The sequence below is a fragment of the Lissotriton helveticus genome, chromosome 1_1 (assembly GCF_964261635.1).
Source record: "Lissotriton helveticus chromosome 1_1, aLisHel1.1, whole genome shotgun sequence".
Lineage (NCBI taxonomy): Eukaryota > Metazoa > Chordata > Amphibia > Caudata > Salamandridae > Lissotriton > Lissotriton helveticus.
Window position 1 is genome coordinate 1,945,656,713 of NC_136057.1, and position 26,901 is coordinate 1,945,683,613.

A 26,901-nucleotide genomic window follows, 5' to 3' on the forward strand; every position below is an offset into this window, starting at 1 on the left:
ATACTTTTGTTTGACCCCCACTGTATATTGTTTCTTCGCCGCTCCACGTTGTTGCTTAATCACATGTGTCACTGCGCCGTTCACCAATCACGTCACTACCAGTGCACATCTGGTTGTTATGGTTACTGCAATTTAGTTCTATTTTGTGCTTCTATTTGCTAATAACAACCCTCCCACCACACCTGGGTCTCCCTTGACCCTTTCTGTGCTATATGACTAAAACTTATACTTAATTGTTCCCCTACACGAATGACCAGTTGAGACATTGTTCTTTTGTTCCTACACTTACCCGGTCTCAACTGGGTTAACTGGTTCACTCCTTTTTTTTCTGTTTCCTCAAGTGTATAGTACAGCAAAGATGTCCATAACAACCACCCAGGGAGAAAAAGTATCAATCTAGCAAAAAGCCGGCAGTAATCCACAATCCAACATCAAGCCCAGAGGGAAGTTCAATTCTGGGAAAAACAGTAACAGGCTTGAATGTAACACCAAATGCAAACAACGCACTGGTAGTCAGTGTACATTACACAATTTGACAACATAACCCAAGGGAAACAAATCAATGTCAACAAATGAGCGCTCCTGCACGAATCTTTGAAATGTCAAGAGTCATCTTAGGTAATGGTATTTTCACTTACCCGTATTCTTCGCATAGCTGCTACAATTTCTACCCTGCTGTTTGGCCGAGGTACATCCAGACTTCCAATGTACTGCAAAGAACAAAGAAGAAAATAAACTGTGAGTAAACCATTCAATCGCAATTAGACAATCAAAATAGAACACGTTTCAGGACTACAGAGATGCTTATTTACAAATCACTCCTTAAAAACGGTTTACATCATCTTGCACATTTGACCACCTATCGTATATGAACACCACTTGCTCATTCAGCGACTGTCACAAAACAGAAATTTTATCCAGGACTTAAAAAACCTTCAATAATTAAATGAGTATATTTTTTGGGGAGTTTTATATAGCACAGACTAGACTGGCTATCAGAGCGCTTTACAAGATGTAGGATTAAAATAATGGTTCACAGTTGACATAGTATCACAAGTAGGGAAAAAAAGAAGAGTGCAACATAATATATGTCTCTCCGAGAGTAACAAATAATCAAGAATTGCCCGTCCAAGGTATAGATGCTGAAGTGGGTCAGGTGACCGTATTGGATGGTCCTGTTGGTGTAGCAAACTCAAGGGGGCAGGTTGAGGCACTTGTTCAGTGAAAAAGATGTACAAGAGCGATCACATCTGGACACAGGAGGCTGTGTCAGATAGCGCACACACACAACTTTGGATGTCGAACTTTGTAAAACATGGGTATTTCTACTAAAGGTTTCCTATCAGCAACCGAGACAACAACAAAAAGATCACACATTTCAAATGATCTACAGAGTCAACGTGAAATCAACTGGATTTCAAATTCTCATGAGTAGTAACCCTGGATTCAGGGCTGGACTGTGAACCCAAAGCAGCCCTGGCAATTTTCTCAGAACAGCCCCATGGGAAGCACCGTGTGGCCCCAGGAGCCTGGAAACACGTGCTTGCTGCTTTTGTTAGGAGGGCCAATATTACAGCACCACTGCAATAGCAGCCCCCACTGCTGGAAAACCAGCCCCCACCCTTCAAGCCTCCCTGGCAAAACGGCTGAAGCCTGGTACGGCCAGTCCGGCCCGGCCTGGATTACAGAGTCTATGGTCTCCTTTTTATAGTCCTCTTTTTCACACTGTGCTAGCTACATTGGACAGCAAGGACCCTGAAGAGATCCTTGAGGGGTGGGCGAGATGAAGAGGAGGTCCTATGATGTATGGTCGCTGTGCCAGTAATGCAAATGTGTAACCTCCTCCTTGTAGGGCAACATTACCTTAAAGTTCACTCCTAGCAAAGACAAAAAAAACATGCAGGTCCACATACAGTTTTAGAAAGCGGTAAAAACCTCACTCTTCTGCTGGAGACATTTTAGGATTATGTATATTCAAGAACCAGAAAGAACCAGAACCACTGCCACACCAGGACGGTATGATCGATCATACAAGCAGCTTCCTCTTACTCTACTTTGCTCGATTCAGCCACACGATCACAGCAAAATTATAAAATCACCCCTCTAGTCATCAAACGCAACACCGGAGGTGGGACATAATGCTAACTGAAGAACATATGGATCTTCAGGTTCTTTCTGAGTTGAAGGAGGGTTGGAGCAATTCTTACACTGACAGTAATGCCAATCCAAAATCTGGGTGTATAGATGGTGATCTGTTTTTTCTTTCTTTCTTGCACATATTCATGTCCTATCTGGCGTCATCCTGCCTCGTGGTGTTGTGCCGTCCAAGCGAGGCGGTTAGTTTCTTGGCTATTATCTGGTATAATTTCTGATGAAGTGGATCTTGAAGTTGATAAGGGCTTGGAGGGGAAGTCAGCGTAGCCCACTTAGCAGTGGGATAACGTGGTTGAACTTGAAGCCCTCAATGAGACATGCCGCAGTGCGTAGGAGCCTTTTTGGGGTGACAGATTGGTCTTAAAGAGGCTGTTGAACAGAGCATCTCCTCCATCAAGGTAGGAGAGGACCAGAGGCTTGAACCTTCTTCATGGGCTAGAGTAAGTAGCAATCTCTTTTCGTTTTCCTGGCAGTGATTTTTTGGGAATATAAGGTTTCTATAAAGAGTGAATTCTGGGATTTTGCATAGATGATAAGTGTATGTGTGTGTATGTTGGGGGAGTTATGCCCTCTATATTCATACACATATGAATATTAACTAACAATGAATGCACGGTTAAACGAGTTAGATAATGATGGGAAGCATAAACTTTTTAAAAAGTGGAAGGGAAAGTTGAGATGCAAATGGAGACTGACGTCCTATACAGCTGTTAAATAAAATCTTTGGCAAGCCAAAAGGCAACAACTACTGACTTATATGACTAACAACTTTTGCAAAAGCCTTTTATGAGTCTCCCTTGTTTTGCATTTTCCTTTCCCTGCGCATATTTTAATTGTTATTTTGGGCTTTCTTGGAAACAACAGTAGTCAGTCTATTACAAAGTGACCCTTCAAGTGTTCCAGACCTGGAAGCACTTTGGCTATGCTCAAAGGGTGTAACACATAAACAGAGGCATCGTGGGCTCTGCATTGGTGGCAGATGTTAACAGCTTTCCGCCTGGGTCTATAAGGTTTGTTGCAGGTGCATGGGGCAAAAGCATTACTTGTTCGGTTCGTAGGCAATAAATAACCACCTGAAGTATCATTAACATCCACTCTATGTTGGTGGCCAACATCCTAGGACCGCTCCAGGTGGTCTGTGCATCGCTTGCTCATGTTGGAGATTGTTGTGATATGCCTACACACAATGTGTGGGTCAGTGAGCCATAACAAGACTTGCGCTGAATCAACTACTACCTGCTTGCCGAGCTTTGTGTATACTTTTGGCACGAGTGCCAAGGTACATGAATTTTCCTGCTTGATTAACAAATAACAGTTCGTGAGAACACAGGCATGGAGAGAAAATTTGGCTGGAAACCACAAGTACTTCCCACAAGTGCCCTTCAGCAGCTATGTGGGATATCCTAAGAATTGGAGCTCTCGAGCGACTTATGTAAACCAAAGACAGATAATTAGCTCCAGAAATAGTATGACTTTGTCCAAAGACTATTTAGCTGGAGAACATATTGTTCATTCACAGTAAATCATTAAGTCTGCTCAATTCCATCCATGACGAGGTCTTTGTCATTTCCAATGAGCAATTCCAGGGAGAATATCGAATTCCCATTGCCAATGTAATCTATAAATTAGAAGGCTCAATTTACATCCTGTTGACTGAGTACAGACGAACATTCTCAGATCGATGCAAAGCTGTATTCCCCCTGCTAGTTTTTGGTTTTCTGGGTTACTCTGTGACATTTCCCACATTGCTCTGTGACATTTCAGCGATCATAGTGGATTTCTTTCAATACTGGAGGGTGGCTGCCGCCCAGCTCTTAATTTGAGCCACTGGTTGCATGTTGGGCCCACCAGCACTTATTTGAACTCATCAGACTTTAGCAAGAACAAGAGACAGAAAAATACAAAAGCTGGAAAGATGGAGAACGCGAAAGATAGAAAAACAGTGACAAATGGAACATGGATGAAAAAGAACCTGCCAGAATGAGATAAAGTGGTAGGGGGTGAATGGAAGAGGCCTAAGGTGAAAACAAGACTAAGCAGCCTTGATATTCGGCACCCTGACATTCGATAGCGCTGGTTTCTGAGCATAAAATAGGGCCTCTACACTTATTGTTTTACAAATTAAGCACTGCTGACCCTCCTCCCCTACAATGAGAATTGTGGTTGGAGGAAGGAGATCTTTGGTGCAGGAAGATACACGTCTTTGTTTCTTGGGAGAGGATGTACCAACACATTTGTGTAAAACCTGTTCAGTCCCTCTTAGTAGGGTCCTTCACTTTCCTCTGGTGTGCACACTTTAGGCTGTGGACTCTGGTACCAGTCAGGTAATGATTATGCGTGGTTCATGTTTTGGAAGCTTGTGATGAGTGAGTAGGGTCCTATGTTACACAACTATGATTATTGAACAAGATACATGACTAAGATTGCAGCACAAGATGGATTTTCTTCTTTTCTGTGTTACATCTTTTTTCACATGGCATTCTCCATGTTGATTTCCCACTGGAAGCTTTGGCACCTATCTGGAATGGCTGACAAAACCTACACATATAGCCTGTCAAGCCAGAGCTGTCCTAGACAGTGGTGTAACACAACTTAATGTAGTCCCTCTGCAAGGTATATTGAGGGTGCCCCACGCTCAGGACCCAGTCAGGATCCTTCAGGCCAGGGGGCCATCACCCATGCACAGTGTCGAAGGAGGCTTCCTGGAGCTCCCTCTGCCCGCACCACAGGGGCTGTGGGGGCTGATGTTACACCACTGCTCCTAGAGAACAAAAGACTCATTAGAATCTGTTTGGCTGCCAGGCTAGCCTTGATCTTAGATCACTTTTTAACAAACAGTCTACCCCTGCTTAGAATCCCTCCACCAAATGTTCTACAACCCATGTCTGCTCAGGACCACAAATTTTAAGCAAAGAGGTATCTCAGACTGGACATTCTAGTGCAGTAACAAGCTCCGTGGACTATGATCATACGAAATACCATAAACGGACCTGAAGAGCTGTTCAAAGCTTCCAGCTTACTGAGAACTATAAACTGCGTCTCGATCTCTTTGGCACTTCATGCATCACACAGCTAAGCGCTGTATCCCATAACACTAAAACTGCACCTTGGTGGTCCACAAACATCCCTGGAAACACTTCCCACACAGAATCGAAACGAAGAGAACACAGGTTTCACTACAGACTTACAAGGAGTAGAGTAGGGGCAGTAGGTACTATATAAATGTTTCAATACACCATAGTACCTCCCAGAATCCACTGCTATGCCCCTCCCCTTTTGCTCTGTGCAGCGAACAATCCAAACTCAAACGCGACCCCCGTCAGGAATTCTGTGCTGTCTTTACTAGATCTTATATTTCTTTTATCAATAGATGGACACTGATGGTGTAAAATGCAAGTTAATGCCTCAATGTAACTTCTACATCCATGTTTTCTAAAGAAGTGTCTGTCTGTCGTCTCATGCCTCTCTTTTACATTCTGGCTCCAGACACTATCAAATAATGATGAGCGTCCTCAGCTGAAACAATGTACATACATGTTACACCTGAGGGTAATCTTCTTCCTTTCTCATGATCATAGAGTTAGGCACATGTTTACTCTTTGCTTCACAAAATTACTCGACCCTCGCTGGAAACCTGAGTACAGCTTAAAGAGTATGGTCTGATATGGTTTGTTAGGGCACCCCTTGGTCAACAGACACTGTAATTTACAGATAATTCATTGCTCTTTTGTTAGTAATCTCTTTCAGTCTTCAGTTGGAGTGTGCCCAGTGGTTTCCTCTTTTACTACAAGTCACCAGGATGCATCCTTTTGGTTGAGGGTAGCCACACAGATTCAAGAACAGATAAAGCTATCAGTATAAAAGTTAAGGTTCCAGACTATTTACATATTTAGGGTACTGTAAGAACAGAAAACCCTAAAAAGAAACTGCAATTGGGTCCAATGTGTGGTGGGATCTAATGCATGGTTGTGCCACTGCAAAGAAATGGATGGCACATTCGATGCATTTGTAATATTCTGTCTGCCACCGGAGGGACTGGGAACAGGGCCCATCTTAAGGAACGGAGACTTAGGGCATCATTATGATGCCGGATGGTCAGACCAATGCCCAACACCACAGCGGTACTTGGACGGCCTGGCAGGCAAAGGGCAGCCCGACTGCCAAGTTACAATGTGCCCACTGGGCTGGCGGGTGGAAAAATGCTCTATAACATTGCAGCTTGTGCTGGGTCCCTGGAAAAGGCCCGCAGCATAAGCCGTAGTGTTATACAGCACTTTGTGCACATTCATGCACCGTGTATAAGGCACCAGGTTGTGCCTGGCACACCATGCATGAATGTGCATGGGGGCGTTACATATGCCCCCAGGGCCTCTGAACAGTGGCTTACAAGGAACAAGGGCCCTGCTTGGGGCCTTCAAAGACCCTTTCAGTCTGCCTTTTCATGGCGGTGGGACCCTCATGAAAAGGCAGTTGGAAAGGGACATCCTAATCCGTAGAGCGCAGGCACCGCCTCCACTGTAGGGTTAGAATTCCAATCGCCGCCCTGACGGGATCTTGTATCCTGTCGTAGGGGGTGGTCCTACCCACCCACCCCACCCTCTGCGGTCCGACCTGCTGCATTGTAATTCAGTGGTCAGACCGATGTCGGGCAGACCGACACCAATGGCCTGTCGGTGTCGGTACGCCCGACATCATAATAAGTGCTTGTTTACTGGAACTACCATAAACTCTCCATCTCCTACCTAGAAGTTAATATTGACAGCAGACACTAATGTTAATTTAATTACAACATTTGATAACATAATACCTTCTTTGGGGTTGTATGTTGACCCCTCCTAGACATTTAAATTGTGCCGGTAGTTCCCTTACCTATTTACCCACTTGCATACAAAGAGCAATTCATTTTAAAAGTACTACCTCTGACTTCACTGAATTTATTTGTTTTATTACATTATGCTGTAAATGATTTCCAAACCTAAATCTTGTAGTACCGCCTACAGCAAGCCTTATCTGCTATACTGTGCTACCCTAAGAGACGTTAGTATATAAAAAGTTCCCAATCTAGTACAGCAGTAAAGGAAGGCCAGGGAAAGAGGTGGTACAGTTACTTCCGGCTATCCAATTTATGCCTCATCCCTTCAGAGGCAGTGAAGTGATGTCCAGTGAGGCTTGATGCACAAGCACTGTTTATTTTCCGCCACAGTGGGGTTTCCTACAATTTACTTCTGACTTTGTCAATCAACTTACTCCCAATTTCTGCAACTACAGAACTCGTTTTATTCTGTTGCTTGCTTTACACGCAGGTGTATATGAACAGGAACAGAGAACAGGATCAACATAGAAATGAACATTCTCAAGTCAGAGGTTTATCTTTGCTTGATTCGAGACATGCTAAACCACTCTGAAATTTTTCAACTAGCGAAATAAGAACAGCAGGAGATGTTTCAGAAAACCTGTTACTACTGTGTAACCATTTGAAATTGTAATAAAATGTCCATCCCGTTGTTTTCTCGCTGTGAAGGGAAAACTGAACTGCAACAGTCCGGCTTTGCTGACTTTTGAATTTGCCCAGGAAAGATTTTTCCATCACCACTTTGAAAGCATGCAAAAGAAATAAAAAAAAAAACACAAACTAGCTGTGATTCTGATGCACAGGATGCACAGCGTTCGCTTGACATTATCTTTTCTAAAGCAACTGTTAAACCTATGGTGCTGATTACGAGTTTGGTGCAGTTGCGCCGGCTCTAGACCGGCACAACTGCATCGAACCTGTGCAAGGATCGCCCGCCGTATTAAGAGTTGAACTCTTGTATGGTGGAAGGTTCTTCCCCTTTCCAATGGAGGTGCCTGATAAACAGGCACCACAATGGGAACGGTAAAAAATAAGGTGATGTCCATGCTGTGCTGGAACTTTGGGGGAATACAGACAGGGGGCGCACATGTTGTGCTCCCTGAATGTATCTCCATGGCAGAGCTCTTGGGGGCCCTCTAGGGCCCCATTTGTTCCTGCACCGCCTGCCTTTTCATGGCGGATTCTTCACTCCAGTCTAAAATAAAACCACTCTTATAACTAAGGGTTACTTAACACATTATAATAAGAGCCTTCCTTTCAAACTTGAAAATGTACTTATAAGAACTGATATGCTGCATGGATATATTCTGCCACATGTGGTACAGGTGTGAGAGAGAGTGCACTTGTACTGCAGCCGGTGCAGTATCCTGTAGAGAACAATGCAAGCCATGTGTTTGGAGGCCTGGTAGAAGCGGACTATATCCAGCCTAGACAGGGAGGATGATGCAAGTGGTGGTAAGGTGACTGATTCTACGATGATTGACGGGGACGGACTTTGTCAGATTGGCTGCCTCTTTGTGAGTGGAATGCATGTTGTTAGTGGACTTTCCAGATTAGATAGCTACTCATGCAGTTTTTGTATTCATTTACTGAGCTTCGAGTCGCCGCTTGGGGGTGCTGCTCGCGTGGAAGCATCGCTAGGCCTCCACCCTCTCTTGCCCACATGGGTGGCAGGGGACCGGCTTCTTCCTTTGCAGGAAATACCCTGACTGCCCCAAGGCCTGCGCTAGAGAGGAAGGCTCAGACCTGAACGGTAAAGGGCTGGAGAGCCGGGCACAAGGACTCAGCTACTGAAAGGCAGACCCAGCAAAGCCAGCCACATCACAAGCCCATTATACAAAGTGCCAGGGGTGCAGAGCAGTTGATGAACCTGTTGATTCCCTCAGCAGAGAGTAAGTGAGGGGTGTGCACCCACCCCTAAGAGTTACCTACTCTGTGGCAAGATTCAGGTTATCTGCAGGATCACAGCCACTGTAAAGGAAGGAGATTGCATCGGACTCACTGACTCTGACCGGCAGCCATTGCTGCGGACATCTTAAATTTCTTACAGGACCATCGGGCACAACCTGAAACTTAGGTTGACCTGAGAGGGCTTTGTGGGGGGGATTTAACTCTACTATGTGGATGCTGTCTGACCATTTAGTCAATAACTAGCCTGGAGTAGGTTCATGATGCTCCTCAGTTGACTCCATCATGGAAAGAGATGGTACCAGAGCATGATGGAAAGATACAAGCCTCCCTCTATCAACTGCACCAGAGAGAGTGAGGTATGACATTACTGATTACATGATCCCTTCCTAAGACTGTTCTATTCAGCCTTCCAGAGAGCTGTGTTGTTCGCAGTTCTATTTGTCATGTTATGACAGCTTCTAAATTAATGCCCAAGGACATGGCATCTAGCCAGCTGAGAATGTGTGAATCTTTATTTTTGAGATGCACGATGAAGGCTCCCCTGGAGCTACTGCGAGGACGGAGTCACTGCAGGTGTTTTCGTTCTAACTTTATGTCTTTGTAGCACAAGCTACACATGAGGACACGATGAGCGCCGGCTGCTGTACACATTAGCGAAAACCATATATGTAGGTTGTGACACCTGACGGGATGTATAGTCACCAGCAGGGAAACAAGGCTCACATGTATGTAAATAAGACCACTTTAGTTTTGGTCTGAGTGTGGGCATCCAATGACCTTCAACCATATAAGGAAGCTATAAGAGATGTGTTGAATCATTGATGTGAGAGCAGAGGAGTTGGCATGGTTTACTTAAGTCCGATCAACCCCAATTCCCATAGGACATGAGTATCTACGGGTTAGTCATGAGTACTCACCAAATTGCTTTATCTCTAAACGTAAGGAAAGCTAGTTACTCTGAAGCAGGACGCAGTATTCACAGGACCCGCAAACAGCTCCTTTGACATAAATATTTTTAGATCAAACAGTAGTGGGTCTCAAATGATAGACCTGCTTGAACCATTCTCAGTGATTGTATATGGAATGCTCGATTTCTAAACACGACCATTAGTATAATTAATGGCAGAATTTGGGCCAAGGGTATTTTTGCTTAATTTGATGTGTTTTTTTGTACCAAGGTATAGGAGAGCGAAGCCCACTTTTGTGTTGTCTACCAAGCATACTTTATCCAAGTGAAAAGAGTAGAATCTACCTGCCTTGCAGATGTGGGTATAAAGAATGTGTGTAACCTTAAACCTGTCATCTTAAAGTAATATTAATATATAGGCATACATAGAATAAGCCGTTATGCAGCAATATACTTCCCCATTGAAACGGAATGGGTAAAACCCTTTGATTCAATAGGTGCAAAGTTCTCTGATTTTTAAAGGTGCTACTGTTTTGGGTGAATAAGCAAATGCAATGTATGGACCTGGTACTGCGGTTGTTAATGTGTTTTGTGTTGATGAATGTAAACTATTAGCTTATATTCTCAAGTACTGTCACATTTTTACTGAATACTTTTTCCCCATGAACTCATGCGATTATTTTTTTATTACAGGGTCAGTCTGACATTGCAGCACACTGCAATTTGATAGTTGTGTTAAAATCACATAAACACATCTACTATTGGTGTTTGTTGTTAGAGGAATTAAACAAGCAGCTGGTATGACTGTCTGTGGTACTGTAGGTGACTCTAACAATAAGTTAAGAATGTAAAGACTAGAAGGGGCGCTGTGAAATTAAAAATGAAAAACAAAATAACTAACTTGCCAGGCCAGCTTCTGAACCACATATTTTCTCGTGGCTGTGCACATGATTGGGCAAAATGCCATGACTCAAAGGGCAATAGAGCCAATGGCAGAAATGAGCTAACAGATTGCACCATTCGGTCACGGGAAGAAGCAGAATGTAAATTACACTCTCATATTACAATGGCCTGGCAGACAACTACACCTACCAGGCCTTCCTAAGAGTGTCTAGCAAGGAAAATGACTGTGCAAATCTGCTACCCTCAGGGTTTGTCAAAGGAAGTGTCTACTACAGTAATCTATGAGATTCTATTTAACAAAATTCCTGTCTACAGGAGTAGTGATGAGGGATACCTTTCACGTCATTTAAAAAGTGACAGTTGCCCTGCCCCGGAAGTAACATCAGTTCATTAGCGGGACTTTATGGTCCCTGGGGACCCTTCCCGGAGGTGACGTCACTTCCGAGGGGTGGGGGATGTCATGTGACTGTGTTGGGCCTTGTGTGTTGTGACATCCTCCTGGTCACGTGCTCATGGTTCTACCACACAGTTAGGGCTATGCTGCAGCCCTCAATAAGCCAGAGCCCCTCTAGATCATGTGACCATGATGTGATGTAAAAGAGTATGCCTCTTTTTTAATGCTTAGGAAAATATAGTGAGCCCCTAAGCAGTCTATATCAAACCCAGGGGCCGCCCTCTAGAAACAGATCGCTTGGTCATCATGAAGAGAGATAGCCAACTCATCGAAAATACACCCTCTGATGTTGTTTGAACACTAGCGATGGATATTATCTTAGGCTTACAACAGCAGCAATAGAGCAGAACATGCAGCAAAGCAGCCATAAATAAAGTGGTCACGACGTCATCAGTTTTGACAAAGAGCTCTGTCGGATGTTGGAAACGCTCAGACTCAAGGATTTGCCGCAACGGATATCCCCTATTACGGGCTCCGGCAGCGAAACCTCGAATAATGAAGCAAATGCTGGAAACTATTTCATCAACATGGTAGCTGGTGAAGAATCTATTACAGCTACTAACTCACCTCTCTATGAAGATATGAGTTGTCTGGAGGCATGGGCTCCGGAGGCTATCATTGTGCAACAGCCGCGCGCAAACTCTGGTGCCAGTTATGCCTCAATGGACCTCAGCGACTCAAGATTTCAGATTCCCACAAAAATAAAGGTTAGTAGAAAACGTTATAGACTCTTACTTATACCGAATATATGGCTATACTTTACTTTTAACTAATAGTCTGTCTTTCTTTCATTTATAAACCGAAGAAAGCATCAGTAAAAAGAGCAGTGGTAGAGGGGACGTAGCCAATGGTTAACACCGTAACGTTTTACTGCTTATGCTGTTAATACAGATTTAAAGTTCCACAATCCAAACAAAGGGCCATGAAGAAAATGAGTTAGTACCTATAATATTGTAGATTTTGAAAAGTATTGTCCAGGCATACCCTACAACGCCATATGGCCTGTTTTGCCACGATTGTTTCGAACTGCACTATTATAACCACTGTTAAAGCCGTAAAATTAATGATCTGCAGCAGGAGGCGCACAAGTGTCTGTACGACCATACACTTTAAGAACAATCCGTTATATACGTAGCTTGCTAGACCCACACAAAGTATATAAACTGTTAAGGTTGGTATATGGTTTGTCCGAAGAAAAGAAAAATGTCCACCATAATATGCTTAAGGTCTTGTTGATCACGCTCAAAGAGATCCGATGCTCATGTGAGCCAAGCTCAAAACTCTGTTGTATGCAAGGTTTGCATATGTATTTTGTTGGCGGATGGTAGAAAGAGCTATAGAAAGACGTATGTGAAATATTTATATAAAAATAGACAAGTCAGCTCTATAGCCCCACAAAAACTGTTTAAAAAAATGAAATGATGAACCCCCCAGTAGCGTGTCATATTGTATTATTTAACATTACATACTTACTCACTTTAAGGACAAGCATCAGAATGTCAGTACGCAAGATGCTTCTGAGTTACATCTAGGATGCGTATGTATTGCCAGATTGGTGTATGTGTTGCTTAAAGAAAGAATAGCTGAAATACAACCTGAAACTTGTGCTATCTGAACAGTGGCGTCACAAGGGTTGGTGTCACCCGGTGCGGATAACTCATGGTGTCACCCCCTCACAACTTACCGGATGGACCAATTCACCCTCTGCCTGCACCATGTCCCCTCTGCCTCCACCATCTCTCCCTCTGTCCGCACCATCTCCCCTCCACCTGCACCATTTCATCCCCTGCCTGCACCATCTTTCCCTCAGCCTACACCCTCTCACCCTCTGCCTGCACCCTCTCACCTCTGCCTGCACCATCTCCCCTCTGGTTGCACCATCTCTCCCTGTGTCCACACCATCTCCCCTCCGCCTGCACCATCTCTCCCTCTGGCTGCACCATCTCCCCTCTGCCTGACCATCTCTCCCTCTGCCTGCACCATCTCTCCCTCTGCCTGCACCATCTCTCCCTCTGCCTGCACCATCTCCCCTCCGCCTGCACCATCTCCCCTCCGCCTGCACCATCTCCCCTCCGCCTGCACCATCTCCCCTCCGCCTGCACCATCTCTCCCTCTGCCTGCACCATCTCCCCTCCACCTGCAAAATCTCTCCCTCTGCCTGCACCATCTCCCCTCCGCCTGCACCATTTCACCCCCTGCCTGCACCATATTTCCCTCAGCCTACACCATCTCACCTTCTGCCTGCACCATCTCCCCTCTGGTTGTACCATCTCTCCCTGCGTCTGCACCATCTCCCCTCCGCCTTCACCATCTCTCTCCCTGCCTGCACCATCTCCCCTCTGCCTGCACCATCTCTCCCTCTGTCTGCACCATCTCTCCCTCTGTCTGCACCATCTCCCCTCCGCCTGCACCATCTCTCCCTCTGCCTGCAACATGTCTCCCTCTGCCTGCAACATCTGTCCCTCTGTCTGCACCATCTCCCCTCCGCCTGCACCATCTCACCCCCTGCCTGCACCATCTCTCCCTGCACCATCCCCCCTCTGCCTGTACCATCTCCCCTCTGCTTGCATCATCTCTTGCTTTGTCCACACTATCTCCCCTCTGCCTGTACCATCTCTCCCTCTGCCTGCACCATCTCTCCCTCTGTCTGCACCATCTCCCCTCCGCTGCACCATCTCACCCCTTGCCTGCACCATCTCTCTCTGTCTGCACCATCTCACCCTCTGCCTGCACCATCTCCCATCTGCCTGCACCATCTCACCCTCTGCCTGCACCATCTCACCCTCTGCCTGCACCATCTCTCCCTCTGCCTGCAACATCTCTCCCTCTGTCTGCACCATTTCCCCTCCGCCTGCACCATCTCTCCCTCTGCCTGCAACATCTCTCCCTCTGTCTGCACCATCTCCCCTTCGCCTGCACCATCTCACCCCCTGCCTGCACCATCTCTCCCTCTGCTTGCACCATCTCACCCTCTGCCTGCACCATCTCCCCTCTGCTTGCACCATCTCTCCCTTTGTCCACACTATCTCCCCTCTGCCTGCACCATCTCCCTTTACTGTAAGCATCTCAGGTGAGGTCACTGGTGAAAACGTAGCAGGTTGTGATAAATTGTGATTTTTCTGTGCAACTGCACACAGAAATTCGACACAAATGCCATAGTTGTACCCCACCCTCCACAAACAGCTCATCCATGATAACGTTTCGTCACTAATGACTTATGCATCCAAATCTGATGCACAGACCTTTTTGCAGATAACCCATATTTCATAATTTCCCACAGATTCTGGAGTCTTTGAAAGAGTCCCTCAGATTTTGGAAATGTTGGAAATTACCTGCAGTTTTGGTATCTCTGCCTCGATCCACAGGTAGCAGAAATCAAGCAAAGTTACCAGAGATGGGGAGGAATATCTGAGGGCAAGGAAGGCGGGCTGTGCCAGCAGTCACCAACAAAGTTTAGCACACTGCTGCCATTGATTTAGCTGCTCATATAATGCCAGTTAATCGCCTGCACAGCGAGTCCTTTCTGAAATGTTTCCCAGTCTAGGTCACTTATTTATTCACTGAGGCTCCACAGGCCGCTAAGATGAAATGTGGGAAACACCTGCTTTTTCCTCAGTGTCACAAACAGGTAAAGGATGCTGAGGTGAATTAACTGTGTTATAGGACAGAGACTCTGGCTTCAGTCCAATGAGAGATGTGTAAGAGAGGCAGAGATTTTACGCTCAGGGACAGGTTACCAGGCTGCTCTCCACAAATAGTTTGCTCCTTGTAGTAATGAACCCTTCATCCTACGCGTTGCACCTTTTTAGAGAGTACCCAAAAATACCTGTGCTAGGTATGCTGGCATATTTTGAGCGCACAAAAATGCACTAGAAGTTAGAGTTGTTAAGTTGAAGCTTCAATTCCAATTTCCAAACTCTAATTTTTTGTGTTAAACCTCTAAAAAGAACCGCCTGGCATGAAAATAAAATTTGTCTGGCGAAGCATAAAGAGGCAACATTTATGACTTTTTGGGAGTACAGTTACCAAAACACATGAAATGTGCTTTGAATTTGTGCGCGCGCCGCTGAGGATAAGTTTAAATAGACACAGAGCAGAGGCGAGGCTGCAGAGCAGAGTTGTGTTACATACACAGCGTAACCAGATGGTGTCACCCCATGTGAGGGTGTCACCCGGTGCGGTCCGCACCCCCCTAGTGACGCCACTGTATCTGAAGCTTGGTGAGCCGCCCATGGCGATGCAGTGTGACAGTCCTACGTGCATGCCCATCTGGTATATCAATGCATGGCTACTTAAAACGGATGAATACTGCAGCATGTACAAATGTTATATGAGGGAGTTAATACTATCACTGACGACCAGCTAACATAGCGCTTTGGAGCTTCTGACAGAAGATTATTTCAGAAATAAAGGTTTTTTCTTGTATGACAGAGAATTGTACAATCATTTGAATGCCATCAGTATCTGGAGTGTACAAAGTTGTAGGAGGGGTGAGTGGAAAGCCCGGTCTACAGCCGTTGAGTTCATAGCTGTAAAAATATCAAAACTTGTGACGGTAAGGCAAATTATCTGCCGGCTCCAATTAATGTATGTACATGTGTCATATTATGTATAGGTAGTGAAAAGTCAGCAAACTGTCCTACAACGACGACGACAAGACATGCACCATGAAGCTGTAAAGTATTACCGGTTTATGTGTTGCTAACATTCCTTATTCTTCTTAAAATATTCTTATACAAAACCCTTTCATGGGAAGCAGGGGCTGGTAACATATCGGTGGGCGGGGTAAGGAAGCTTTATTTCAATGCAAGAGAGGTCAGAAGCTTCGAAAGCGCCTAAGCTCTGTTTAGAAGGGCTCTAGTTGAAAATGAGCCAGTAAACAGAGTGCAGGTGAAGACTTGGCTATATAGGAAAGAGGCACATTCACTCCACAAGCCAGCCACGAGGTGTTTTAAGAAGAGACTGATCATCATTAATGTGCAGCTGGATTATCAATGGCAGATGGACATAACTAGTCTTCTAGATCTAGCCAAGCATAATAATGGAGCTCGATATATATTAATGGTAATAGATGCACTGTCCAAGTATGCCTTTGCACCAGTGTGAAGAGATAAAAGTGGTACTAGCATCACCACGGCCTTTAAAGCCATCTTCAGGAAAGGTCGAACCCCTCAAAAAATGCAAACAGATGCCGGAAAATCATTTTAAAACCATTTGTTTCAGAAATTATTAAAAACAGCAACACTGTTCATCATTTCGTAATGAACAAGGAGGTTAAATATTGCTGTTATGGAGAGTTTTAACAGAACTTTAAACTCTAAGATGTGGAGATATTTCCGGGCTAACAACACCTACTGATATGTGGATGTTCTACAGGCGTAACCTTCAAAACGTCTCCCATAGAGGTAAAAAACAATAATTCCTTGGCGGTGTGGAGAAAAGTGTACGGGAGCAGTTTAGCTGCCAAAGTAAATAAGTCACTTTTAAAAGATGGTGAACATGTTAGGGTTTACAAGTTGAAAGATGCCTTTACAAAGGGATACCAGCAGATTTTTAGCACCGAAATATTTATAGTGGAGAGTGTAGAGCTTAAAGAAGGTATACTTGTTTACAGGTTAAAGGACTACGATGGTGAAACATTGTTGGGTGCCTTTGACAACAAAGAGTTACAAAAGGTACTGGACGTCTCACACCGGGTTTACAAGACTGAAAAGATTCTGAAACAGAAAGGTAGCCGGGCTAACAGACAGGCCTTTGTCAAATGGAGGTGGTGGCCCGAGAAATGTAACAGTTTGGTGCAGGCCAGCTCCCTGCAGTGTGTGTGTGAGTATGGGGGGCGGGGCTCTCTGAAGGTGACAAAATGGAGACAATATAATTTTATATTTCCTTCCTTGCCATCAAACGCCTCAAAGGACATGTTCCCCGACAATCACATTTCTAATTATACTGTGAAACTGGCTAAACCTGCAGAACTAAAAGTGAACTGGGAAGTAGCCCTAACTTAAATCCAATACTCAAGAACATGAAATATATTTACAATGCTCGAGGCCCAACTTACTATAAAGCAGGATCAGGACCCCTTGAGCATCCACGCTGGCGTTCCTCACAGCTTTTACCCAGGTGCTGCAGCGGTTGTCAAGGACATCAACAAATCCATTACCAGCATCAATACATATTAGAATATTCAGCTAGTATTAGATAATGTTAGAAGGAAGGTGTTTCTTAAAGCTCCAAAATACGATATATAGTTTAGCTGTACGGGTAAATTAAGAGGAGTTTTAGGAATAGTACAATATATAAAAAAGCCAGGTAGAGTCGGACCCTACATACTCTGATATTAATAGAGGGTTCTATACACCCTACATGTATAGTGACATTGTAGAGCTGTAGAGGATTGGGGATAGTTATTCACCATTGTTAAGATGGGTCCAGGTGACACTATGTCGGTCATGATCTTGGACGATCAATTTGAGCTGGGGTCCTTTAAATACGGGAAAGTTATTGTTAAGATTCATTTAAGACTGCAACACAACCACGAGTATTAAGAAGTCATCATGAAAACATTTGGCGACTCCGCTCTGTACAGGGACTATTATAGGCAACAGGCCGGATATGAAGGGCCACCATTCTTTCAAGGGGCCCCAGTTATACACGGGGCGGGACTTGGAGGTTTTTTCCAGGGTTTGCTTAGAATAGCTATGCTTTTTTTGGGAAGAGGCTATGAAATGTCAAAACACCACGTTAAAGTGGCGGCCTTGAACATCGCCCAGAATGTGGTGGGATCTGTGACTTCTGCTGTCACCAAACGCATGAACAAACAACCACAAAAAGAAGCCGGACTTCTGTACAGGCCAATTCCAAGTATTAAAAGGAAGCTAAGGTCTTGAAAACGTAGGGGTCTGGCGGCTCTATATAATAAAAGGAGGTGTTCTTCAAAAAGCACTCACAAAAGAAGATCCGTAAGTTGAAGAGAGCCTCAAAGAACAAGAGAACACCCACTAGCTTAAAGCAACAACCTGGATCATGGCCTTCGTGCAGTGTGCATCAGGAGTATGTGCCAAATCAGTTAGACTTGTATTCTCTAATGCCCACTCAGACCAGTATAGAAAACAGTTTTTCCATGTAAGTATCGCCTCTAGCCACTTTGACGCCGTTGGCGCAGATAGAGTTTTTTGTGTCAGGGTCCACCGATATGTATCTCAAGAATACTCTGCTGCATCTTGCTTGTAAAATCGTAAAAGGAGATGGTGCCAACATACCGGCTGCATTTAAAGTGGGGAGTATCGCTTACCCCATTGGGACTATGTTTAACCAGGTGAACTTTACCCTTGGCAATCGACTCATCATGAAGAGTGATAACATGTATGCCTACAGGGCCAACATCAAGAGTATTCCAAATTACTGCTGCGATGCCCTGGACACACAGCTTTCAGCAGGGCACTTCTACAAGGATACTTATGCACATTTAGAAGACTGGATGGTGACAATCAAGGTTTGGTAAAAGATCAAAGATATGCCTTTGGCAGTAAACAGTTTGACCTCCGCAGGCATATACATTCAGACCTTTTCTTAAAAAATAAACAGCTCATCAACAGTATCGATCTTAAGATCAACCTTAACTGCAACAAGGACTCATTCTGTTTCATCAGCTGGGATGCAAAACAGTATAAAGGGGTCACAATGTCCACTACTTTGTTTGTAGAGAGAGTGAATGTGTCCCCAAATAGCTGTAAAGCTTCGACGTGAGGCAATCTGATATTGAATGCCAAGCTTTCCATTGAAAGAGTTGCTCTGAAGATATTCAGCATCCCGGTACCAGATTAACCCAGCAGCAAAATTTATTTTTGGGGCAACTACCGAACTTATTATCATAGGTTTTGTGGACAACACAGCTTTTAGAGGTCTCTATACCTCAAACCCTTTCAATTTCAAACACTACGACATCAACTACACAGCGCTGTTCCACAAGGGGGCTGTGATTCCTGCAAAATCATACACACCCAGCTTTGGAGGCGTAAATTTTATCAGGGAATATCTGGCTTAGGTTCGATAACCGGGAAGCACCTGCGTGACTAAGGAGTCGTTGTGTCAAGAGAAGGATGTCGGACAGGCTACAAATGGTTCCCTTTCGATCTGACCCCTGACATGGAAGACGGCGAACACTACAGCATGATCAAAACTGGAAATCTAAAAGCAGAAATACGTTTTATTCATTCCGCTATGAATCTGAACATGTTTGTATTCTCTGTATTCGACAACGTCATTCAGATCGACCATGCCCAGCAGATTTTGTGCCACTATCTTTAAAATATTGTAAAATGGACACTGTTCAGATTAGAGATTTCTTAAGCCGCCATAAATACGCTGTGAAATGCTTTTTAGGTGTTTTTCCAAGCGACACTCTACCTGGTAAAATAGAGTCTGAAAAACCCCACATGCTCGTCTTTAACACAGATCCTCACTACATGGAAGAAACTCACTGTTTTTGGATATAGAAAAGGTTACAGTGTTTTACAGCGCAGTGCTGTTCCCAGAGCATAGTAACTATACATAACCTATATTCAAGTATGTAAAATAAAGCTGCTGCGAAGGTGGAGTAGAAAAAAATACAGGTACAGGATTCTCTCATCATCACATTCGGGGAGCACATTGCATATATTTTATTAGTAAAATGTCTGAGGGTATGACATTTAGATTTTTTTTTAATCCATGCGACCTAGTTAACAATGACAGCATTGTTATGAAATATGTCAAAGAAAATTCTAGGTCTCCATTAAGCATTGTTGAAACAAAATACACAGTTTGTCAGATGTGTAAGGTCGTGTAACACCTCTTAAATGTAATGGGGACTGTCTAAAATAAAAGAATAAAAACGTGAATGCAGACTTAGTATCTTTATTTTGATACAAGAACACATTTAAAATGTTTTTAAAAGATGACAAACACTTTGAAAAGTTAAAAGGTTTATTTACAAAACTTTTTTTTCTTAGTACAAGCATTACACTGATAAACATACTGAAGAGATAAAAGAAGAAAAACATAAAAATGTTAACTATGGCAAAACTATCCACACAAACAGGCACACATATACATAGGTTCAAAGTCAGAGAAACATTAGAAATCTAACTGTGTTCATTTTAGACAATGTCTTTTTTTAGGTTCCAGAGGCAGCTCCTCAGTGTTTCATGAGAGGGGTAGCCGGGGAAGGAAAAGGGGCTTCTGGCATCTTGAAAAGGAGGTTTAAAAACAACAGGTGTTGGAGTACTTGGGGGGCTGCAAGTTGGATCTTTCACACTTTCAAGCAGTCGCATGCGTTCAGCATTACTGACGATCGTCGTAGGAATGTTGAGTTCCACAGAGGCTCGCAGAAACTATTCTCAAACTCTAGGCACTTTCTGGCGCGATAGTGTTTTGGGGTGCGTAAGACCTTTGACTAGGTCGTACATGTGGAATCCAACAACCAAGCGGTTGACCTTTTTAGAGGAATTTGCCTCTCTCATTCCATGAGGTGAGGCCTTTAGAAACTGACATTTTAGTTAGCAACATTTGCGTGGCACCTCTGTACCTTTGATTTATATTTAAAAAAGTTTTTCAACAATGACGTCCGAGGATGGTGGTGATTCTTGAGGCATTGAAGGGAGTGGTGGGTAGCTCAGAGGCAGGGGCTCGAGAGTCAACCCATTTTTTAAAAGCATTACCCTGCTTGTAATATTTGTTAACGTTTTGAAGAATGCTGGAGCAAAGATCTGCTTTGTCGTACGGTTTTAAATCAGTATGGTTCAAATGATCTTTAATCTCGATCTCAACATCCAGGTTATGCGTCTCATTTTTCCGGATATCCCAGGCACCGCCCATAGACTTCCCCAAAAGATCCAGATGCTTCGATGATACCAAGCACATCTTTGGGGCATAATCCCTCAGTTCTCGGTTAGGAGGTAGAGCTATACCCAACAAAGAACCTATAAAACCTCGCAACTGCTTTATCAGTTTTCTTCTTAAAATGAGTGAACCCATTTTTTTACTGAGCTTCTTGACCAGGTGGCACTTCTTCAAAACACGGAACTGGCACTCTGATATAGGGACATTACATTTTGGGGTGTTTAGGGCAAATGCTGAAATAGCAGTCACTAAATATTCCAAACCTGCACACAAGATGGCCTTTCTTTGCTGGGGGCTAGCTGTGACTAGCATTTTTAGTAGGGCTAGATTACGGCGTAGATGCACCAACATGATCAATAACCGATATTATAAAAGGTCTAGAATGTAAATGTTATGAGAGACTCTACTGATTAGCTTTATAGCCTTTGGGCTTGCTTTTAGGTGTATAAGTGACAGAGAGGTCGGTGGGAAAATATCAGCATGCAGTCTGTAGTCTTATGAGTATTGGGTTTTAAGTCTACTGGTAAGTAACAGTGAGGTTTCTTTGTAGCATTGTTAAAGGCTTCCAAGAAAAACAAGCTATATCTGGAGTACATCAGTTTAGCTCTGTACCATATAACATATACTTAGATTATCATGGTGTGAATATTAAGTATAAGCTTTTTCTATCTCAGAGTGATCCCCACCTTTGCTCATAAGGTCATCTACATATCACCGTGTTTACAAGGCCTTTAGGTAAAAATGCATTGTCATTGAGCTTATTCAGTATGCCTTCTATAAATTTGATATGTGGGAACCTTAGGGATAGTTCAGTATAAAGATCTTGCGGGCACAAATAAAACCAAAGAATATTGTTAGGGTTTTGGGATAAAACATTGAGAGCATTTTCTAATAGTTTCTTTATAAAATTGCTTTTACCGCAATTTGAGGGGCCTGCTAAAACATAGGAGAATGGGTGCTGCAACCTAGTGTCCATGGTCATGGATGCAAGACTCTAATGCACCTTCAATTTTTGTAGTCTTCAGTCAGGGCCCTTTTATCGAACACTACGCACAAGGTTTTATGTAATGTCTGGGTTGTATTTTTTCAACGTATTTTGGACCGGACTATACTAGGTTGTTTTACAAATATTTTTTTATCATTTCACAGTCGCTCGAGGTAGAGTAGACTGTGATTTTGACACTGTTGTTTACATTTAAGGTGATGCCTCAAACTTTCATACATACTGCATTGCTGGACGTTGTCAAAGAATAGGGTTTGGGACCGGGTGAAGTAAACTCGACTATGTACTCATCCTTTTCTACCTTGCTGAACTAATCACCTAGATAATCACAGAGGTAGGGCTCTTCATTCCTTAATTTACTAAAAAATATAACAGACGGTATTGTGATACAGACACCGTTCCTGAAGTTATACATCACATTGCAAAGCTCTAAAAGAGTGTGAGCGGTTGTGAAACAGGCTATACATCGGGGACATTTCATACCTTTGCATTCATGATCGGGGGCTGTACAGCACTCGCAACCCGCACAATCTGTTCTAGGGGTGTACTGAATAACCCCAGTGTGTATGCTGAAGCAGTTTTGCAAGTGACAGAATAGATTACATCTAGAAAATCTCACCTTCAGATTGAGACTACGATGTAAATGTCAAATGTCCCTTTGACACATTTTACAACATATTTCACACTGACGAGCTGTCTTTGTGTTGTAGATGTGATCGCAATGGATGCACACGTACTTGGCTCCTAGAAAACCCTTCAGGTTCAAGATACTGTAAAAGTGATTTTCATGATGGAGAATATAAACCATCTTACTTTTCATAGGCTCTCCAGATGCGAAGTACTGTAGTAAAGACCTTTTACAGTGGCAGCAAAATAGTTATCAGAAAGACCCAGTTCTCCAAAGCCTACCAGTCTGTCAGGAGGTATTTCAAGCGCAGCATGGGTTTCTCTCTAGACAGGACGACTGTGTTTGTAGTGCTGCAATCCTCTAGTAACCCAGCAATGGTAGTCGGCACACGTGTTGGTTGTGCCGGTGTTACAGTTGAGCAACTACCGCTGTTTTTTTCAAACGCTTTACTGTAAAAGATGCACTTTAAAGGTGTGGACATGCCCCTCTCGCGACCCTGAACAATGAGGGCAACAGTTCTGAAGTTCCCAAATGCTGCTAATTCTACTCTACTCTATTTCTGTAAAAGTTTAGAGAGGTTTTCTAAAAATTCCACAACGTCAAACACATCGCGGGATACTCATCTGGTGAACAAGGAGCTTTCAATACCTTGTCCCTGGAAGCGGAGCTAAAAGAAATCAGTCAACCCCACTTCGAGTAACAACCTCTCTACAAGCGTTTGTATGGCCTGGTGAATAGTTAAAAGCCCATGGTCAGGTGAGTCTATGTGTTCTAAGTTAACAAACCTGAATTCTTCGTAATACTCAGTCGTGTTAAATCTCTCTACATTTCGTCGGTACCTTCTGACTCTCTCAAAAAACACCATCTCTGATTCCTCAGTTTGAGGGTTTGAGTTGAATGTTGAACTCTCCTGCAGATCATTTTGGGGGGTGGGGGCTAACCCAGATTCTGAGGCAGTATATTTTTAAGCTTCCTTGTAGCACAAATTCTGTCTTTCTTTAATTTACTGATTAAAAGCCTACACTGCTTGGTACTATTAGCCCACTTTTGTTTCTTACCAGCCCATCCATTTTTAGGCGGCCCCCCAAACGGTATCAGGAGTATTTTCTGAAGATGCCCTCCCTGATTCCACGGCTACCGCCTTTACTTTAGCAAAGTATTTGTGTTCGTTGTATCCAGGTCTCTCAGCTTTGACACGTGAATGCCTGAAATGCTGGGATCGCCTGAGGCCCTCTCCTGCATTTGTGTTTGGGGGTCTAATACGTGCCATTTTAGGATGCACTGTCATGGTATTTGAAACTTTTAGGACAGGCCGCTGTGTTCTAACTTCTTTTAGGCTGCACAGACTCGTAGGAACCGTGGTGCTTTAGAAAGGATGTCTTGTACCTTCTTTTATATTGGGAATGGATTTATTAATAAAGCTAGAACCCCGGCTCTTTAGGGAGCACTGCAGACCTCGTCAAGACGAAATAACCTCTACGTCTCTACGTAATGGCTGATTCGCAAGATTGTAACATCTCTCTTCTACATCTTTATACCCTCTGGGTTATCTTCTTTTGTACATTCCTCAAGGGTTGGTTCATGGTTTCTGTCTTCCACAGTTTTATGGTCTTAGAGTACATATTGGATTTTAGTTTTACGACAACCTGGTACGTGTCTTTCACATATGACCCTAGTACAGCTTTTTGGGCTACAAACCCATATTCAGGGGCATTTTCTGTGATAGAAGGGGTGGGGCATATATTACCCCGAGCACCACTCTCTGGCTACCTCCACTAACAACGTTCTGAAGGACTTGAATTGGGGCGATCAAAAAAAGCTGTTCAATCCAAACACCCAGTGGAGTATCCGCCGGCTGCTCCTGAGGATGCCTTGCAGCTATACTCTGTTTCAAAGCTCTGATTATGAAATCCGCTCCATCCCGTACTGCTGTTGGGGTATGTCAAGGAGGGTGTTTGAGGTTTTACACTGGACAAGGGGCTGGGGGGGATCATACACGCCTGGAGATGTAACCGTGACATAGGAGATGGTGAATTTAAATGTTGGTCATAATAGTTCTGTGCAGTAGAGGTGTAGGGGAACAGGTGGCTGCTGCCTCTTGGGGTCCACATTAGAAGGAATAGTGAGAGGCTGTGGTGCCGGCTGCTGTTTCAGAACTCGAAGGCACCCCTGTCAGGCCCTTGAAAAATCCTGTACCTTCATAAGACTTATCTATTTGGGAATTATCGTTTTCAAGCCGCTCATCAACTAGGGTTCGTGAGATTTAGATTTGCGGTTGTGGCTCACCGGTTAGCTCCGTGAGAAGCCTATAATTACCGAATACAGGCCCTGTAGTAATAATGTAATGTATGGATGATCGTTTTCAAGCCCTTCGTCCAATACAGTACACGTTATTTTTAGGTTGGTCCGCTTTTGGGTGATCTTTTCAAGCCCTTCATAACAAAGGCTATATGAGATATTTATAGTCGGTTTTAGGGATCCTCTGGGGACCATATTGAAATTCACCCTCTCAGACGGTGAACATTTTGCTGCATGAAGATTACGGGGACATGGCTGTGCGGTAATTGTGGTTTTTAAGGATAGATTTAAAAGGACAGTTTTTAGGTCTGGAACTGTGGTTTCTTCTTCTTTAAGGAAAGGAGACTCAATTTTAGCTTGTTTAGCATGAGATTTACTTCCTGTTTTTTACATGACCCTGGCTCTTGTGTGTCTGTAAGTATGCACCCTTTGAGGTCTACACCGCTAGCCAAAAATGGCCTTCCTGTATGCGTGTTTGCTGTGCTGGTTGTGGGTTTTTCTGGTAAAGCAGTGTAGGGGTTAAAGTAACAAGTGACTCTAAGGCCTGCCTGTGCAGAGTCCGCATATTGTTTGGTATGACGGTTGCTGGTGTAGGGTCGTTTTGACTGATCAGTGTGATGTCCTTTAGCAGTGTCGATGTACACTTAAACCTTTCGCAGTACTCCGGCGCCGGTCTTTTGTGTTGACTCTATGATGGAAACAAACAAAAATACACATTAATAATGAAATAAAATAAAAAAGCCTGTACTGCCCTTTACAACCTTATGCATGTAAATGCCTCATATTTGAACAACAGAACAGTGTATAAATAAATGGCTTCCCAAATGAAAAAAACAGATGGTCGTGTTTCTTGATTGTAGTCAATATAAATCTTTTATTGAAAAACACTTTGTTATTGAAAAGCACCACACAATTGCTTGCCAACGCGTTTCATCCCTCATGGGACTTCTTCAGGGCTTAATGAAAGTCTGTATCTGCTGTTGTTATTATTGAAAATTCAAGCCAAATTTAAAAGCAGCGATGGAAACACACTGTATGTTAATAAAAAGTCAGTGTCAGCTGACTATATCTTTGACAATTCAGGCCGAATATAAAAACAGCGTAGGAGACACAATGGATAAATAATTGTGTTGTTTGAGGGAACCGGACGACCACACATGCCCGGAAGGATTTATATTGCCCAAAAAAACTACTTTGAATCACCGGTTTATACTGAATCACCGGCTTAGACAACATCTCATTGAATTTTACGGCACGTACAGGCAAATTATCAACTACACGAATGCAATCATTTATCCATTGTGTCTCCTACTCTGTTTGGGAAGCCATTAATTTATACGCTGTTCTGTTGTTCAAATAGGATGTACTAGTGTATTCTGACATAGAAGAATTTGTTTTCTCTGGTGCAGGGTCAATCTTGTGTCTTTTACAGTGGTGGTTCTAAACCACTCTTTTGGGATGTATGTGGGTCACATCCTAGACTCGATGCACCTAGGTATAGTGTAGATCGTACAGGCCTTTAGAAGTAGTGATGTTTGGTGCTGGACTTTTAAGCTTTGACCCCTTTCTTTGTTTGCATGTAAATGCCTGTCTATAACTATTGCTTTACAATTTTTATAGCCCTTACTAGATGCTTGAGGAACACAATGCTTGAGACAAAAATACATTACAGCTCATTTGGCGCTGCATTTTACAAACCATATCTGCTTTGCCCCTTTGCGGAACCCCTTTCTTTGTAGCTGGTCCGTCTATAGGCCCCGAAGACTTCCTTTTTTTGAACGAAGTCGCAATCCTTCAATGACTCGTTGATACTCCAGTCACCACTTTTGCTCGGGGGGGATACCATTTACTGAGGTTTGGCATAATTGTGTGCTTCCAGTGTAAATGTGAAGAAAAAGAATCACTGTCACAT

At 43.6% G+C, this 26,901-nt stretch overlaps 1 protein-coding gene across 4 annotated transcripts in view; it reads right to left on the reverse strand.

The window, feature by feature from the left end:
* NOS1AP (nitric oxide synthase 1 adaptor protein) overlaps nucleotides 1–26,901 on the reverse strand; it is a 1,240,081-nt gene that overhangs the window by 1,063,455 nt on the left and 149,725 nt on the right. For all 4 annotated transcript variants that reach the window (XM_078643785.1, XM_078643775.1, XM_078643807.1 and 1 more), the window contains exon 2: nucleotides 639–710. In XM_078643785.1, the coding sequence (XP_078499911.1) occupies nucleotides 639–710 (72 nt within the window). The remainder of the gene's footprint in view (nucleotides 1–638; nucleotides 711–26,901) is intronic.